Source organism: Oryctolagus cuniculus, chromosome 9 (genome assembly GCF_051225735.1).
Source record: "Oryctolagus cuniculus isolate XC-2025 breed Fujian yellow rabbit chromosome 9, ASM5122573v1, whole genome shotgun sequence".
Taxonomy (NCBI): domain Eukaryota; kingdom Metazoa; phylum Chordata; class Mammalia; order Lagomorpha; family Leporidae; genus Oryctolagus; species Oryctolagus cuniculus.
Window position 1 is genome coordinate 62,945,580 of NC_142875.1, and position 19,486 is coordinate 62,965,065.

At 46.3% G+C, this 19,486-nt stretch overlaps 1 protein-coding gene and 1 pseudogene across 1 annotated transcript in view; both read right to left on the reverse strand.

Moving 5' to 3' along the window:
- The window catches only part of LOC149124577 (uncharacterized), a 133,982-nt gene that overhangs the window by 10,563 nt on the left and 103,933 nt on the right, over positions 1-19,486 (reverse strand). The window contains exon 3 of the mRNA XM_089303300.1: positions 13,284-13,398. Within this exon, the coding sequence (XP_089159426.1) occupies positions 13,296-13,398 (103 nt within the window). The 3' untranslated portion in view covers positions 13,284-13,295. The remainder of the gene's footprint in view (positions 1-13,283; positions 13,399-19,486) is intronic.
- On the reverse strand, positions 425-2,190 carry LOC149124578 (histone deacetylase 1 pseudogene; annotated as a pseudogene).

Below are 19,486 nucleotides of genomic sequence, written 5' to 3' on the forward strand. Positions count from 1 at the left end.
TCCCCTGGTGGGGGGGCAGCTCTGTGGCACAGAGGGTTAACACCCTGACCTGAAACACCGGCATCCCATGTGGGTGCCAGTTTGAGATCCGGCTGTTCCACTTCTGATCCAGCTCTCTGCTGTGGCCTGGGAAGGCAGTAGAAGATGGCCCAAGTCCTTGGGCCCCTGCACCTGCATGTGGGACCTGGAGGAGGCTCCTGGCTCCTGGCTTCAGATCAGTGCAGCTCTGGCTGTTGCGGCCAATTGAGGACTGAACCAGCAGATGGAAGACCTCTCTCTGCCTCTCCTCTCTCTGTGTAACTCTTTCAAATAAATAAATAAATCTTTAAAAAAAAAAAAAAGGAACTGGGAAGCAGCTGCTATAAGAGTACCCAGCTCGGCTACCCTGGCCTCAGGGCCCTGGTTCCTGTCTGGGGATCTATATTTAAAACATTTTATATAAATACACAGAGATAGAAAACAAAAATCTGAGGGCCTGAGCTCAGGGTGAAGGCAGGAAAGCGGGCCAGTCCGCTCGGGCCACCTCGACCTCCTCTTTGAGCCTTCTGCCTTCCTTGGTTTTCTCCTCTTCTGTGACTTCTTTTTTTTCCTGGGGATCTTTCTCTTTTGCATCTTCTGTTCTGACTCTCTTGGCTTTCTTGAGGCTGGAAGGATTCTTGCACCCACCGTCTCCCTCCTCCTCAGAACGGGAAAACGCCTCCTCATAGGCCATCCGTTTGTCAGACGATCAGATGGAGCCGCACTTGTCAGGGCTGTCTTCCTCTTACTCGCCGCTTTCCCCTGGGACAGCATCCTCAGGGATGTCCTGTGTTTGGACCCCAGGGGCCCAGGGCAGCAAGCCCAGGCTCCCAGACAGCGGCTGTTGGATCTTGTCCAGGTGCCTGTCAGCCATGTTGATAGGACTGATGTAAAGTTAAAACCTGGTCCAAACGATCGGGAGTAGTCACTGTTTGGAAGCTCATGCAGGATCTCTGTGTCTAGGGCCACAGCCGTCTCGTCTGTCCAGCACCAGGGGACATTATGAAGGGTAGAACCACCTCTCCCCAGCATCGGCATGGGTTCAGGTTGAAGCTGGTGACAAATTCCACACATGTGGCAATGCCTTTTGATGGTCAGACTGAAGCAACGTAGCGGATCCCCAGGCAGGACACCTGAGCCACACTGTTAAGACTGCTGTGCTAAGCTGCGACATCTCCACTACTTTAGACGTGATTGGCTTGAGAAATGGCTTCACAGGACTCGTAGTCAACCCAGTCTCAGAGCAGGTGGTTCACGGCATAATCCTCGCCTTTGCCAACCCCGACACCCCATAGGCCTGGTTCCTGAGAGGTGCTCTCTGTATTTATGGAAGGACACAGTCATGACCTGGTCTGTGGTATAGAAGCCCCCTCTCCTCCGCCACACCATTGCTGTGGTGAACAGCAACATCAGTATACAGCACCCTCTGGTGATACTTCAGTAGTTCCGGGGTGGCTAAGACACCATCACTGACCTAACAGAAGCCAGGTGCCCTGGACTTCTTTGCTGCATGGTGCAAGCCCCCAGTGCAATTCACAGCCATGTCCGTCTAGTGCTCACTAAGCCTCACGGCACCTGCGATAGAGCCCCCAGTGGACAACTGATAGAACCCAAACGTGCCATCAAATGCTGGACAGTCCTCACCCACGCTGAAGTGTTGCATCTGCAGGCTAGACAAATGGAGCTCAAGAATGCACTAGTCATGTCTGTGCTCCTTGGTCGTCTCCTCAGCACTGGCTTCGGGAGTCAGATATCTGTTTTCTGGTAGAGACTGTAGTTGTGCAGCAAATTGAGTCATGCCGATTTGGCGAGGCCTCATTGGATGGCCTTGTCCATGGTAGTAATTTCCAACATCGCCGTCGTCATAGCAACACTTTCCTCCTGCTACCCTGAGGCTCTGCCATCCTGCTCTGCTCCTGTCCCTCCTGGCAGTGTGTCTGTCCATCTTTCTCCTCAGCGGCTCCACGTCCAATTCAGCTCCCTGCTAATGCACCTGGGAAAGCAGCAGAAGGTGGCCTAAGTACTTGGGCCCCTGCACCCATGTGGGAGACCTGGATGAAACTCCTGACTTTGGCCTGGCCTAGCCTCAGTCGCTGTGGCCATGTGCGGAGTGAACCAGCAGATGAAAGATGTGTGTGTGTGTGTGTGTGTGTGTGTGCGCGCGAGTGCACCTCCCCCTCTCTGGAACTCTGTAAATCTTTGTTTAGATATAATCCAAAGGATCCACAAAACCTGCATTAAACAGGTCTTCCTGACACAGGGGACTGGGCCAATGCCTCTGTGAAAGATCACCACATATTTTCATAGTTTACAAGGATAAAGCAATTACAGCTCCAGTCGTTCATGAATAAAGCCTCTTTAACATTTTAATGAGAACATTAACTCAGCTTCACTAGGTTTGGCCTCCCTAGAAAGTCTGTTAGCCTTACAGAAAGTTTCTCTAAAAGCCAGTAATGAAATGGCAGGTCTTCCTGTGTCTCAGAGGGGATAAGGGGGCCGCAAACACTGGCTGATTTCTCTCCTGAACTAGTCTATATTTTTGGAGAAGGGTGCCGTCTGGTACATGAGAGAAGGCATCTGAAGAAACACCCTCCTCTCTGCGGCATTTGTGTGCTTGTGTGTGTTCACTCATTTTATATCTGCCTTGTCGCCTAATTTGCTTTTTATGCTATACACAGCTTTGAGTACAATGTGTGACTCCATAAATGTTAAATCACACTTTTCTGCTATTTTCCCTTAATCATTTCCTCCTGCCTCCGTTCTGTCTTGCAATGTGACTGATGCCCACTGAGGCTACCAAACTGCCATTCGCACGGAGACGCGTTCAATTCCGCAGACAACCAGCAGAGCTTCCGAAGGCAAAGGTGAACAAGAAATAATCCCCAGACTCCATGACTCGACACGAGTCCCATCTCTCCTTGCACAGAGTCTGGGGCACAGTGAATGAGAGTTTGTCACCTTGAAAGCCAAGTAAGAGAGAAAAGGAATGTTAGAGAACATTAACAGTCAAGCCTGGCATGCATTCTATGTTTTTAACATTCACTGAATACCTACTATATCGCAGAAATTGTGCTAGGTACTGGAGAGGCAGCCAGTAATGAGGCAGACAAGACCCCTACCACTCCACCACCACCACCACCACCACCACCACACCATTCCCACTGAGCTTTATATCTAGTGAGAGACACAGGCAGTGAACAAAAAGAAAATGCCAGAGGGCACCACTGAGTGTCAGGAAGAAAACACAGCAGGCAATGGGATACGGAAGGCCAGTTAAACAGGGTGGAAATTTAAAGCCAAGCACAGCAGAAAGCTGCAGCAAAATCCTGGAGGTCATAAAAAGACACAGAAATGCCCTGAATTCCTATCACTAAGTGAAAGCAGCTCATGTGAGAAGCCTGTCTACTGTACGAGTCCAACTCCATGGCAGAACTACGGCGATGGCATAAGAAGACGAGCAATCGGCAGGGGATGAGGGGAAACACAGAGGATGTTTAGGGCGAACTGCTTTGCAGGATTCCACCACGGTGGCTACATGTTCTGATGCATTTGTCCAAAGCTCTAGAACACCCAGGCTCTGGGGGATGATACCGTACCCACGCAGGGTTACTGATTCTAACAAGGACACCTCCCTGCTAGAGGATACCAACAGTAGTGGGGACCACACCCATCGGGGAAGAAAGGGGGTCTGGGGAACTCCCTATATTTTCCACGAACATTTGCTGTGAATTGAAGCAGCTCTAAAAACTAACGTCCACTTTGAAATGTTTAAGGGAGGAAAGTGTGGCGCGTTGCAGAACTACTGTTGTGTGGCTATGGCACAGGGAACAAGGCAGGCAACGCGCTGGCAGTGGGGAGAGCCAGGCAGGTCGTGGTTAGGAGTTCAGATTTCATTCTAAAAGCACCACAAGAAACCATCTGATAGCTTTAAGCCCGGCTCGTAACTTCTGAAAGGTCGCTCTGGCTGTGGTGCGGAACATGGCCTCCGGAGATACAGTCCAGAGGCTGCCGATGGTGGTGCCGGCTAAGGCGGCAGTGGCAGACCAGAGGTGGATGGATTTGAAGCACGTGTTCAAAGGAGAGCTCACGGGGTTCATGCTGCAGAGACTGGATGTGAGCGATAAGGAGAAAGAGTGGGGTAGTGGGTTCAGCTGCTGCCTGCAACACCAGCATCCAGTGTCGGGGCACTAGTTCTAGTTCTGGCTAATCCACTTCTGATCCAGTTCCCTGATAATGTGCCTGGAATAGTAGTGCAAGATGGCTCAAGCACTTGGGCCCCTATCGCCCAAATGAGAGACCTGGATGGAGTTCCAGGCTCCGGGCTTCCGCCTGGCCCAGCCCCAATGGTCACGTCCATTTAGGGAATGGACCGATAAATGGAAGATCTCTTTATCTCCCTGTCACTCTGCCTTTCAAATAAATAAAATAAATCTTTTTAAAAAATGATTCCTGAATAGGAAAAGATATCACTAAGAGGGAAAAGACCCTTCTGGGGGACTGAATGAAGACCACAGAAGATGCTGTGTGACATCTTGATCCACCAAAGCAATGGGAGTGTTCAAGTCCACCAAAAGAACTCAAGGTCAGCTTACTTGATCTCTGCCTCAATTAAAATGCCAAATGCACGTGTCCATGTCTGTGTGTATGTGTCTTTGTGTGTATACATACAAAAGTGCTTCAAAAAGTTCCTGAAAAACTGGAATTAAAAGATAAGCTTACTTTGGAGCAAAAAACTAAAAAACTGAAACCCATGCATTTGAGAGGCCTTCAAAAAGTTCATGGAGGAGCAGTTGTTTAGCTAGAAGGCATTAAAGTGCCCATGTCCCACATCAGAGTGCCTGGATTTGATTCATGCCTCTAGCTTACAATGCCAGCCACCTATCAGTGCACCCACCAATGTGGGGGACCCAGAGTGAGTTCCTGGCTCTTGACTCTTGCAACAGAATGAAACATCAAGTTAAGAGTGTTCTCTTTCTTTCTCTCTCCCTCTCTTTCTCTCATCAACTCTCCCTTTTTTTTCTTTCTTCCTTTAATTAAAAAAAGTTCATGATAAATGCATATTATGAAAAACCCATTGATGGATTTTAAAAAGATTCAAGTCATAGCTGCTCTACTTCTAAGCCAGCTCCCTACTAATGGCCTGGGAGAAGTAGCGGAAGACAGCCCAAAAGCTTGGGCCCCTGTAACACACATGGGAGTCCTGGAGGAAGCTCCTGGCTCCTTGCTTCAGCCTGGTCCAGTCCTGGCCAATGTGGCTACATGGAGAGTAAACCAGTGGATGGAAGATCTCTATCTCCTTCACTCTCTGTAACTATTTCAAATAAATAAATTTTAAAAAATAATAATTAAAATGAAAATTTTTAAATTTTGCACCAAAATAAACTTTTTGGTTAATTCTTCTCCATGAACTTTTTAAAATACCCTCATCTATACATATATGCACATATACATATGCATATGCAAATATACCTAGTTTTTTAAAGATTGATTTATTGGTGCCAGTGCTATGGCTTAGCAAGTAAAGCCACTGCCTGCAGTGCCAGCATCCCATACAGACACCAATTCAAGTCCCAGCTGCTCCACTTCCGATCCAGTTCTCTGCTAATGTGCCTGGGAAAGGAGTGGAGGATGCCCCAAGTGCTTGGGTCTCTGCACCCACATGAGAGACCTGGTTGAATCTCCTGGCTCCTGGCTTCAGCCTGGACCAGCTCCAGCCATTGTGGCCATTTGGGAAGTGAACCAGCACACGGAAGACATCCCCTTCTGTCTCTCCCTCTATATATATAAAACTCTGCCTCTCAGCTGAGCCAATCTGAAGCTAGGAGCCAGCAGCTTCCTCTGGGTCTCCCACGTTGTGCAGGAACCCAAGCACTTGGGCCATCTTCCACTGCTTTCGCAGGACATAGCAAAGAGTTGACCCCAGTATATCTAATTTTTAATACATCATTTCTGTGATGCAAAGCAAATTCAATCCATTTAAACAATCTTCTGAGGAATAGAGAAATGGGACTGTTATTCTTACTGCATCCTCATTAACTTGCAAGGAAGCTGAAGGCAAACAGAGTGAAGGCCACCCAGCAAGTTATGAGCAGAGCTGAAATTAGGAACCAGATTTCCTTTCAGGTGACCACACACCTCTGAGGATCACCCCAAAGGGCAGGGCATCCTGCACACACTGTTCTCAATGTGATGAAAACGCACATGCGCGGATGAGCCCTTGTCTCTTTCCTTAGCTCAGCACAGAGGCTAGTTAAATAACCCATAAAAGTGGCCGACAAAACTAAAAAATAAAAATCAACAATACCAAAGCAACTCTTACGGAAAGCAAATCAAATATTAAGGTGCAATGTGACCCAAACTTTTTTAAAAAATTTATTTTTTATTTGAAAGGCAGAGTTAGAGAGAGAGAAGAAGGGGGAGGAGGGGCTTCCATCCACTGGTTCCGTCCCAACATGGCCACAATGCTATGCCTGGGCCAGGCCAAAGCCAGGAGCCTCTTCTGGTCTCCCTGGTGGTTGCAGGGCCCAAGCACTTTAGTCATCCTCTGCTGCTCTCCCAGGCACATTAGTATGGAGCTGGATCAGAAGTGGATCAGCTAGGACTCAAACAGACACCCACGTGGGATGCCAGCACTGCAGGTGGCTATACACCACAGTGAGGGCTCCTTGTCCCAAACTTTAAAGCAGACATTTTCTTTGTGAACACCCAAGCCTCTGCAGCTTCAGGTATTCACAAATAGTCCAAAGCCCCACCAACCGAGGGTCCTCAGAAATGGGAGAGTCAGGTTCCAAGATTCACTGGCACAACGCTGCCTTCTCATCCAGCCTCATCTGGAACTCCTCACCTGCTCCTTAGGTATCTCAAAGTACAAGAATGGACCAGATTTTAGGAAAACACAAGAACCAATGAGTTCACAGGTCTTGGGGCTGGCATTGTGGCACAGTGGGTTAAGCACCTGCCTGAGATACAGGCAACCCAGATGGGCACCAGTTTGAGTCCTGGCTGCTCCACTTTCGATCCAGCTGGCTGCTAATGGCATGCGAAAAGCTGCAGAAGATGCCCCAAGTACTTGGTCCCCTGCCACCCACACAGAAGACCCAGATGAAGCTCCTGGCCCAGCCCCTGCTGTTGTGGTCATGCTTGGAGTGAACCAGTGGATGGAAGATCTCGATCTCGATCTCTCTCTCTTTCTCTCTCTCTGTTTCTCTCTCTCTCTGCCTGCCTGCCTCCCTCCCTCCCTCCCTTCCTTCCTCCCTCTGTAACTCTGAGTTTCAAATAAAGAAATCGCCAGAGGAGAGTTCAAGGTCTGGTTTTGACAGCCAGGGTGCAGTCTTCAGCCCGTGGACTGCTTCCCCAGGCTCCTCACACAGCCTCGGGCTTTCATCCGGCAGCCGCCACCTCGGCCACTGTGAGGACGCCCACCTCACAACATTCTGAAGCCTGAGAGCGAAACAGGGAGGGGGCGGCCGCCTCGGTGTCTGTTCCCGTGAGTCATATGTGCTTTGTTCCTACTAAATGTGGGCCATTTGTTTTCCTGTTGCCTTGCAGACTTCCCGCTGCGGCTCTTCTCTAACAGCATTCTTCCCAAGGGCCCCTGCCTTGCGAGCACAACCCCACGAGTGGGCACCAGGCAATGACGCATCAGCATCAGCACTTGCTGCGCCCCCCGGGGCACCGGACCGAGCTTCCAGAAGAGGGGGTCCCAGGAAGGAGGGTGAGGTCACTGCAGCCTGACCTCCCATCTAGAGGCTAGAAAACCACTTTTCAGGGCTGAAACCATGATGAACACGTATGTTAAGTGACACAGAGTCACGCTCATTCACTTATGGCTGGCCAAGGCTGTCAGCGCATGCCAAAGCGGAACTGGCTCTTGCCTTTTGTTAGACAGGAAGGTCACCCTGTGGAACTGCCCACTGGGTCTCCAGAATCCTCTGTCCAGGCCTTACTTCCCTGTCCCATAAGAGCTTTTTACTGTTTGAACACTCAGTTTTCCTAACTCTGTCTTCTCACACCGTTACAATGTTCTTTCTCTTTTGGTCCCCTGAGGATGACTGATATTCACAAAGACAGAGCAAAGGAAAACTGGGACTGATTAAAGGGGACTGGATCCAGGAAGCGCTCCTAGGAAGAGCCCCAGTCAGGGATCAGGGCTGCCTGAGTGGGGAGCCCGGGAGAGCAGACAAGCACACAAGCAGAGCGGCCAAAGGGAAGCAGTGGATCTGACACCCAGGAAGGTTCCAGATGGGCACCGTTGGCATCACTACCTTAGAGGGAACTCCAGAGGCTGGAAGCAGCAGGTTATGGAATGCAGTGGTACCTAATGCTGGAAATAATGAGAACCTGGCTAGTCAAAACCAAGGCTAAGGCTGACACTCTTCCCTTTATACTCAAAACAGCCTCTCTCTCTGGAGCTCTATTTCTCTTCCTCACAGCTGGAGCCCAATGTCAAATGCCCTATTATCCTCACTTGACACCTGATACCATAAGGTGCCAATTATCACAGTGATGATCCTATAAAGATCTTTACACAATTGCACACTATAATTCTCTTTGCAGAGTTTCGTTCCCATCTATGGCATCTTTTGTCACAACAATGTGACATAAGCACTATCAAATAAATAAATCCAAGCTCAAGGAGATTTAGAATCTTACACAATGCTGCATAAGGGAGACAATCTGCGTTTTAAACCTGATCCTCTAACATGAGATCCCATGCTTTCCAGAATACACTATTAGTCTACTTTTTATTCTCTATATGCTCTAAATTTCACTGATCCAGACTCTTCTAATTCAGGATGGGTGAGGCAATAAAACAGGATCATTTGATACCCCATTTACTTGCAAATCTGGGAAGTGCTATGACAACTGTTGTGCATACAATATATACATATATATGTAGAGGAGGCTAGATGGGGAAGCTACCTTCCTGCAAGTAGAGAGAAAAAGAAAGCCTGCCTCCGCTTAGTCATCAGGAACCACATCACCACCTTCTCACCAGTATATGGTTTTCTAAATACAGATTTGCTGACTACCAATGATTTCATTTTGATTTTATGGCTAATCAATGTTTCTGAAAGTTCAAAAAGACTATTCCCCCAAATATAATAAATATGATTTTTTTTTTATTTTTGACAGGCAGAGTGGACAGTGAGAGAGAGAGACAGAGAGAGAAAGGTCTTCCTTTGCCGTTGGTTCACCCTCCAATGGCCGCCGCTGCAGCCGGCGCACCGCGCTGATCCGATGGCAGGAGCCAGGATCCAGGTGCTTTTCCTGGTCTCCCATGGGGTGCAGGGCCCAAGCACCTGGGCCATCCTCCACTGCACTCCCTGGCCATAGCAGAGAGCTGGCCTGGAAGAGGGGTAACCGGGACAGAATCCGGCGCCCCAACCGGGACTAGAACCCGGTGTGCCGGCGCCGCAAGGTGGAGGATTAGCCTATTGAGCCACGGCGCCGGCAATAAGTATGATTTTAAAGTAATGATACTGAGTCTGTAGACTAAAAACAATAATTCTTTAAAAACTCATAATCATATGGTTTTGTCAAGTGCCTTTATTATGTACAGGTTTAATATCCCTTTTCTAAAATGTTTGGAAAAGATGTGTTCTGCATTTCAGATTTTTTTCCAGATTTTGGAATATTTGTATGTATGGAGAGAGACCTTGAGGTGGAGTTCCAAGTCTAACCACAAAATTCATTTATGTTTCATGTACATCTTTTACACCTGTTCTGAAGGTAATTTATTTGGTACATTTAGCATACCTTTATTTTGGCTGTGACCCATCACAAAAGACCAGGAATCTCTACCAGTGGCATCATGTCAGTACTCAGAAAGCTCTAGATTTTGTAGTATTTCAGATTTCAGATTAGAGATACTCAACTTGTATTACGTTATCCTGTAGTTCCGTTTAATGTCTGGCATAAAGTTCATTTTCAAATATTTGTTGAATGGTTTGTTGGATGCATCAGTTAGAAATTTCAATGTCACTTACTCCAGGCACAATGGACCAGTCTTGGCTTTGGGGAAGCCCTAGATATAGACTCAAGCCTGGCTGTTTGCCAGCTATGGCTCTTTCGGCAAATTACCTCGCCTCTGGATTCCAAGTTTCCTCATCAGCGAAACAGCGATCACACCGAGTATCACAGTTTTGGTGTGAAGTTCAAATGAATTCACTCACTTGGCACACAGTCAAGGTTGCAGAAGTTAATGTAGCTTATTTACTTCTCCCTTCTAGCCCACATTTAGCATGACCCCTGACCTAATGGCACCTTAATAATGGTGTTCAATATACAAGACGTGTTATAAAGGTAATGGCTAAACATCAAGTTCATTTACAATGATGCCCAATTCTTCTTCCACTAACATCAAACTTACCTACCCATGGACTTGCGATAGATTGTTAGCACAGCAAGCATCCAGCAAATTTTGATGATTTTTGAACAAATTTCCATGGAATTGAAGTTTATTCTTTTAGGCCCCAATACTCCTTATATTTGAAAGCTTTCAAAAAACATACTACACACTTAATTACTATGCTAAAACCATAGGTTGAAAGAATTGTAAACTTTTCTTTGCTCATGGTTATCAACGTGAATTTTGACTTAGTAGTAGATCTGCCCATATTAGGTGTTTCTAGATTTTACACTGTGATCTTTCTTTTCCTTTCCTCCTCTGGTCATCAGTAACCTCATCTCCAGGAAGGCATGACACATTGGGGAATGAACAAGACAAAGTCCCAGTCATCTTCAAAGAGTTCACCAGGAACAATTTTCAGACATTTCTCCACAACTGCCTCATGATAGGTGCTTCAAGAAGGGCCCCTTGTCAAAGACTCTTTCCCTAGTGTCTCTTCTCATATTTACTTATTTATTTATTTATATGAAAGGCAGAGAGACCACGATGGAGAGAGAAACACACCCAGAGAGCAAGACCTTCCATCTACTGGCTTACTCCCCAAATGTGCAACAACTTGGCCTAGCCCAGGTTGAAGCCAGGTGCCCAGAACTCCATGTGGGTCTCCCACATGAGGGGCAGGAACCATACTAGGGCCATCATCTGCTGCTTCCCAGGGCCCGCATGAGCTGGAAGCTGGAGTCAGAAATGGAACTGGTCATGGAATCCAGCTGTTCTGACATGGGATGCAGGCACCTTCGCCGGGAGGACAACTCACTGGGGAGCAAATCAGTGATGGAAGATCTCTCTCTCTCTCCTTCTCTCTGCACTGCCCTGACTTCCAAATACATAAATATTTAAAACAAACAAAAGGAAACGTGAGAAAGGGAGAAGGGGTAGGCAGGAGCAAGGAGAAGCATTTCTGAGTTGCCTAGACCATCAGGAAGGCAGCAGTGGACGTGACGATGGAGAAGCGAATACCTACGCTGCCTCTGCTTTCTCTCTCCAGAAAGTCCCTCTTCGAGCACAGAGCTACCACACTTACCTTGCCCGAGCCATTTCTGTGCTTCTCTTTCCATTGTTTACACTTCGGTTTTAAGGACTATGTGGTGTAGAAAGGGTCTTAGAATTCACCACATCCAAGTCTCTTACTTTATACATGAGAAAAACTACGGGGCAGCTCTGTAACTGCGCAAACAAAATGAGAACTGGACACCCAAAGTCTGTGCCGTCCTCTTTGGGATCACAAAGTGAGTGTACTCACCCAGATGCAGCCTGGCTGCCCTCAACCCTTTTGCCCAATAAATTATTCTCTAGGGAACAATGTCTTAAGAACTATGTTTAAAGGTATTAACAAGAATCTTAGTATTTTTAGTTTAATAAATGGGTTTTTAGTATTAATTTCAATGCCTGAAAGGGCTGAAATTGGGTTTTTCTATGCTTGGACAGGTCCTGCCTAACCAATAATAACAAGATAACCAGAAAGCAATTAAATAGATACTGCCATTTGGGTCATAACTCATCACACACACACACACACACACATACACACAATCAAGAGGCACTTAATGGAAACAAAGTTTGAGTTCACTTTTGTTACTCTACTAGCCTGGGTTTTACCGAAGAGAATATCAAATTTTAAACCATACGGTTTTCCTAAGATAAAGACACATCATTTATTTTCCAAAGGAGGGTCAAGTTTCTTGCTATTGCTCCCTAGTATTTCTTTTTTTTTTTTTAAATAAAAATCTCTACATTTATTTACCCGAGAGGCAGAGAGAATCAGAGAAATATCTACCATCAGGTGGTTTACCTCCAAAATGCACATAAAAACTGGGGCTGGGGCACAGGTCACAGCCAGGAGCTGGGAACTCAGTCCAGGCCCTCTACATGGGTGGGAGGTACCCAAGTACTTGAGCCATAACCTGCTGCTTCCTAGGGTGTGTGTAAGCAGAAAGCTGGAATCAGGAGCCTGGACTTGAACCCAGGTACTCAGAGATGACACACAGGCATCCAAAGCAGTATCTTAACGACTATATCAAATGCCCACCATTGCTTATGCTGTTTCTGACCCACGAGCAGAAGGCAGCCCAGGAACTGTGTTCAACAACCCTTCAGCCTGGCTTCTGAGCATCCTTAGTGTGCTTTGCCCAATCCAGGTCCACAGCCTCCTAACTACTCACTGTTCCTTACCCTCAGCCTTCAGTTCTGAGGCTCTGAAACCACAGCCTTTTGATAGCACATTTTAAGACAGTCCCGGGTTTCATTGTTGTTATATCTCAGATTCTAACTAGAAGGGTCTGGCCAAAACATTCTGAAATAGCACGAAGCCCCTGGTTCGCTTGCTTGCATTCTCCCCTGCCCCCAGGCCTCTCCTTTTTTTCATTTGCTTCACCACGCAAGTACCAAAACGCATGCACTCACTGTGATTAAAGGGAAAGGCCCTGGCAGTCTTTGCACAGTTATTTAGACTACAGGTACATCTGGAGCTGGACCTCTAAAAATAACTTGGTTCCAGCGCCTAAACAATTGTTTACTTGCAGTGGACTAGACATACACGAAGCCAGTTTATTAGAACCTTGCTTAGTAAGGATTGTTTACATGGGCCTACACTTGAGTACTACTGTGTGTTTTGTTTTCCTTTCTCTCTTTTTTTCTTTCACAGCAGACACAGGCGGGCCACCATGGGTGGTAGCCCTTGTAGGGGCCAGACTCACTCACATGAAATTCGATAATAGGAAAAGCAGAATCCAAAATTATAAAAACAATTGCACAAATCCAACACCCAAGGCTTCGGGAAGCATTGAGCCAGGATTTCAAAGTTTCTAACGAAGCGGGGCAGGGAGGGAAGAGAGCCATTGTCGCATCCTCCTACCTGGCATGCCAGCTAGCAATGGCAGATCCCTCTCTCCGAAGAAAGAAATGCCACAAATGTAACAGGAGTTGAGATCCTGGGGGAGCCAATCAGATTCAAGCTGCTTTCAAAAATTCTGTAAAGGGAGAAAAAAGAGGCATTAGAAAAAACTTGGCACTTGAAATAGCATTTTACATCTTCTACTCAGAGCCTGTGCAATACTACTCTTATTATGGCGAGTTGTCATGCTTATAAAATAAACCTCGGGTTTTTAATAGAAAGAATCATTATAGTAAAACAAACTTAGCTTCAGAGAGAATGTGGCACATCAAATATAATAGGTGCCTCAGCCTGTATCTTTGAAACTGTCAGCCAAAACATGACAAATTAGGACAAGGTCAATGGCAGGTACTTGCTGAGAAACTCTCCTCTGATGACTGGCAGCTCTGTGTACTACTTTAAGGTCACCACAATTGTTTAGCAAACCTTGAGGTCAGAGGGAGCTGCAAGGTGAGAGAGATTTCTAGGCATCTCCTCCCACCATGACCTTGGCTGCCACACAGGCTCCTCATGGCCTTGAGAACACAGGGCAAGAGAGGCTGGGGCTGGGGAGAAAGGAGAACACTCCCAAGGGACTGCACTATCTCCACAGTTGCAGAAGCAGCTCTGGGTGTTGGCCTGTGGTAGAAAGAGTCCCTGGACTCCCGGATCTCTCCAGAGCTCACTACAGTACCAAGATCGCTATTTCTGACTTCAATATGATTTTTCTGATTAGATGCAAAGCAGATGCACCAATGACAACAGAGTTAGGCAAAAGGCAACAAGATTTAAAAATCTGCCAACTTGGGGCCAGCAGGGTGGTGCAGTGGGCTGGGCTCCAGTCAGGAGTGCCAGTATCCCATATGGATGCTGGTTCAGGTCCTGGCTGCTCCACTTCCAATCCAGCTCCCTGCTGATGTGCCTAGAAAGGCAGTGGAAGACAGCCCAAGTCCTTGGGCCCCTGCACCAGTGTGGGAGACCCAGATAAAGCTCCAGGCTCCTGGCTTTGGCCTGGCCCAGCCCTGGCTGTTATGGCCATTTGGGGACTGAACCAGTGGATGGAAGATCTCTCTCTGTGTCTCTGTCTCTGTGTCTCTCTCTTTCTCTCTCTCTCTCTGATTCTGTCAAATAAATAAATAAAATCTTTTTAAAAATGTGCCAACTTGAGTTGTGTTTCCAGGACGGCTTATCTTCCTCCCAGGAGGATGCCGCCACAGTTTTGAAGCTGCCTGGAGGTGCAACCAGGCTCTCCCTTTAGAGGCCCATTCACTCCTTCACCTCCTCTTAAATACGCTATCAAAGTGGCTGGGTCCAAGAAGACAACAGAGACATAAAAGGAAATGTGTCATCTTGAAAAACAGCCCAGAGCCCTGTGTTCTACCACTTGGTTGGATATTTTGGCTACATCAACTCAACTTTCTCTTCCCAGCAGGAGAGGTGGATATTTCACAGCCTCTGGCGGGAGCTCAAGTCTACAAACATGTACCAGACACCTGCTCTGTGTCAAGCACCGGACCATATGTCAGGAAGGACACGGAGGGAAGAGAACTCACACTCTGCCTCCATGGAGAGTCCCCTCAAAGCTAATGAAGACAGACGTGTCTACACAGGAGGCAAACCCACCTGCCAGAACCTGAAGACTTTCAGGGCCTACCTTAAATAATAACCCCACTCTGAAGCTGTCCTAACCTGGGATAACGTCTTCCTCACTTGAGTGCCTATATCCTTTAAATATTTTCTATTTTTGCTATTTGTATAACACTCTCATTGTCCCCTTTAAAATCTTTGAGCAATTTTTTTCACATGGCTGGTAAGAGAGGCAAGTTCTTGACTGAGTGGTAGAAATATGTATCTCAGTGGGCCAGCGCTGTGGCACAGTGGGTAAAGCCACTGCCTACAGTGCCTGCATCCCATATGGGTGCCAGTTCTACACCTGGCTGCTCCACTTCCAATCTAGCTCCCTGCTATGGCCTGGGAAAGCAGTGGAAGATGGCCCAAGTCCTTGGGCCCCTGCACCCACATGGGAGACCTGGAAGAAGCTCCTGGCTCCTGGCTTCGGATTGGCTCAGCTATGGCTGTTGCGGCCATCTGGAGAGTGAACCAGCGGGTGGAAGATTTCTCTTTCTCTGCCTCTGCCTCTCCATAACTCTGCCTTTCAAATAAATACATCATTAAAAAAAGAATAAAGAAAGAAAGAAGTATCTCAGTTATTGAGGAACCAAAGTGATCAGAAAAGACTTCCTCATCTATACCTGAAGGGCCACAAAATGAAATTATCCAAGGGAAGGAAGAAAAACATGACTCAGTTAAAGAATGAGATGAACAAATGTCTGACACCCATCCCAGCATGCCTCTCAGTACAAATGTTTAAAGTGTGGTCGGTTCTGATAACCTTCTAAGTGCCCAAAAAGGGTGATCAGCGTCGTTTTGAAACGGTCACATCAGTTCCCATGACAGCGCCTCTACCCTCCACCAGCGAGAGTAACGACTGCGGGACAGCATGGTGGTGAGGCGTAGAGCTCCTCTGAGGCCTACCTACGGAGAACAGGTGATGTTCAGAAGCAGCTGAATGCCCGTATTGGCATTTACCACACTGAAAGACATGATCTCCTTGGAGAGAAGGGAGGATTAAGAGCTAAATTAAGGCAATGCTCCTTCAGGCAAAGTCGCTCCAATCAATCAAAGAGAGTGACAAGCTATATCTTTTTACGGATTTTTTTGGAACAATATTTTCCCTGAGATAATTACAAAATGGAAATGCATATATCATAGTCAAAGCAAAAAAAAAATCATGAACCTAGTCAAGTATTATCAACATAAATAAATATTTGAGCTTTGCAATGGTATTCAAAGAAATAACATTTAGAATGTGTCTTTAGAGCTGATAGCTATTAGAAATTACTGTTCCTTAAGCATTTAGTTCCCTTTTGGCCTCATTGTGTAAGTCATGCTGCTCTTCCTAGTTTTCCCAGGATCCCCAAGGTCATTCTCTACGGTGTTTTTTTTTTTTTTTTCCATTTTCAATTATCTTTATATACAGAAGATCGATTCAGTATATATTAAGTAAAGATTTCATCAGTTTACGGTGTTTGTTTTAAACACAACTTGGTGCCAAAGACTCTGCCCCAGCTTTCAAGTTCGCTCAGACGATATTTTTCTACACTGGGTCTCTCCATGTTTCCCAACAGCCAGATCTAGTTGATAGGCATTTTCTGCCGAAAGGTTCACTTCCCAGTAATTGCAATCTGCCTCTTGCATAGTTGCCTTCTATTCCCCTGGGTAGGTTGCTGCCCTGAAGGCAGAGAAGAGGAGGAGATTTTGATGCTAATGAGGCCTCTGTGCAGGCCTCACAGCTAACGCTGAGGAGCTGAGTATGGCTTGTCTCTGGGGAGCTCAGGTGAGCCGGTGTATAAGGGCACAGCTGAGAGTCATTCGGGCACCTTGCTGTTAGCCTCAAGCAGGTATTCCAACATCTGAGCAGGAACCTGCTAATGGCTTACATAATGAAGAAATGAGTCAGTGTACTTGGCAATTCAAACCCTGAACCGTGGAAGGTCTTAATTCAAAAGGAAATTCTGGAAGCAAACCATTAAATGGTGACAGATTTATTTTTATTAAGGTGCTGGTGGTAGGACAGAAGCTAATGAATTATGGACAACCGTATCCTTCTGCTGTTTTCACCCGTCTGGACTCTCAGATGACTGTGAGCCCTAATTTGAGACCAGCCAGGGTTGTCTACGGAGCATGCTGGGCAATGAGGGCATTGTGCACCTGCTGAGCCATGGGATCACTGCTTACCAGACTTCCCTCCTTGGGAATCAAAAGAAATGGGCCACAGCCCTCAAGGAAAGCAACAAGAAAATAAACAAACAGTACAGAGTGTATCCATTCAACGTCCACTGACCAAGGAGTCAAAGCCATGTCTGAGCCTTTAGGATAATCTTTCAGCAGGCTCGTGCCACTGGTATATTTGGAAGGGCAAAGGAAAAGTGTCTAACTTTCTAAAAAGAACAGAAGCCCGGTGAGGGAGCCAGGGACGAGGGCAGGCCAGACTGGCTCCATCCTGCAGCTTCTTCCCAGCGCATACACACTAAACAAATCAGGATGGAGGCCCACTGTAGCAACCATCTGCCAGTGGACAACAAGATTTAGGTTTCAATAGAAACAAGTTAGAAAAGGCTCCATTAAGATTGCCTCTGCCTTCACAGTAGCTAAAGTATCACCACCACATTTGCTTTTTGGAGATGACACATTAAAGACATCCAAACACCCCTAGACTGTTGAGACCTCAGTGGCTTGGTCTCTCTAACAGCCCCTCATTGCTTGGAGCTTTCCTGCCTTCTACTCAAATAAAACTCTGCTTCTTCTCTTCTCACCGTATGTCAGGTCTCAAAAAACTATCATTGACACCAGGACACCAACTGGGACTCATCAATTTTCCCCAACACTAGGTAAGGCTTAGGTATTGGGACTGAATAACAAAGTCCTAGGACTTTATTTGTATTATCCAACCTAATCATTACAATAATATTTGGGGGTACATTGGCAATACTAATATTCTCATTTCAAAGTGAGGAAACCAAAGTTAGTGAGCTTAGTTAAGCAACTCCTTCAGGTCTCCCCAGTGAAGAGGTGGCAGAGGCATGACATGAGTGCACACCAACAAGTAACCTTAGCAGTGGTCAGTGAGATCCGCTACTAGGATTAGCTATTTGCAAGAAACTGTGGAGGACGAATGAGAAGCTGAGCAGGGAAAGTAAGAGTTCCCTTTTTTAAAGACTGAAGAGAGTAAGGAGAAAGAAAATGAAAAAACAACAACAAAAGAATGCCTCCAACCACACTGTCAGTTCATTGTCATATCTGGTTTAATGAGGCAAAAGGAAATTCTAAAGTCAAACCATATGAATATTTGCCTACAAAGACAGGATTTGGTTTTGGCCAACAGACTCTTCTCTTCCAGTTTCCCATACAGAGCCAGACCTGATTCACAAGGTATTAGGCTCATCCAAGCGTGATCTGTCCCCATTTGGCTGTTTCTAGCAGTCAAGCACGGCGGAACTGACTTTTCCTTCTATGTCTCCGGGGCGGTGGGCAGGAGTGGTGACATCAGGGAACAATGTCTTCCCTCCTATGACTCAACCAGTTTGTCAAGGAAACACTGCTGCTGGTGATCCTGCACCAAGAATTATTTGTTCTGCCCAGCAAATTCATGTTGAAAAAGCATACTATCTCCATCCTAGCCCAAAGAAAAGTAGGAACGGCCACAGTGATGTAACTACTCGGGCAAAACTGAAGCATGAGAGAAGTGAACTTTACTGAAGTCCTGTGCTTCTCGCAGCATGTCCAGACAACATTTCCATTTTCACCTTGCTGGAAACAAGTAAAAACAAAATTCCCTTCCCCTTCTGTGCCCTCATACCACTTTGCATGAATTGCAAATTTATAGTGCTTACCATACTACCCTATAATTAGATTTTAGGTGTTTGTTTTCCCACTAGTGTGATAGCTCCTTTTTCCTTTTAATATTTGTATTCCAAGCATCTGGTATCACATTTAACAAATATTTGACAAACAAAAAAAAAAATGAATGATTGAATGGAACGATGACTACATGGCAATTTACCAAGGGCTCTCTAATTAGGGCAAGAGGAAAGGTAGGAAATGTTCGTTGTCCTCTATCCTTTATGACTGATGATGGTTGGCACTGTCACACTTGACCCGAGGATGGATCATGCCTGGTGGCAGTTCTAGGTCTCTAAGATGCTTCCCTGCTTCACAAATGAGTGTTGTCTGTTCAGGTATAGAATTCACAGTTTCATCTGTTCCTGTATGCCATAGAGTTCGTCTCTTCCCTCTCATATCCACCAAGGCAGTGTATTTTATGACTTGCTCCTTTAATCAATTTTTTTATTTAATTCAATTAAAAGCCTTGCTCTAAAAAGGCATTTTTCTTATTGTAAGTTCCCGGAGAGAGGCGAGGGCAGGGATATGATTCAGTATTACCCTGCAGTGCTGCCCACAACCTGCCAACCACATTCCAAGTATGATGGATGCTGGATATTCTGCAAGACTGCAAACATACAAGACCCCTCCTCTTTCAGAAATTACAGGCAGTGGGAAGAGGAGAGATAAATCATAAGGCCAATAAAGTGTAGTAACTGTAATGAGACCAGAAGCACTGGTTG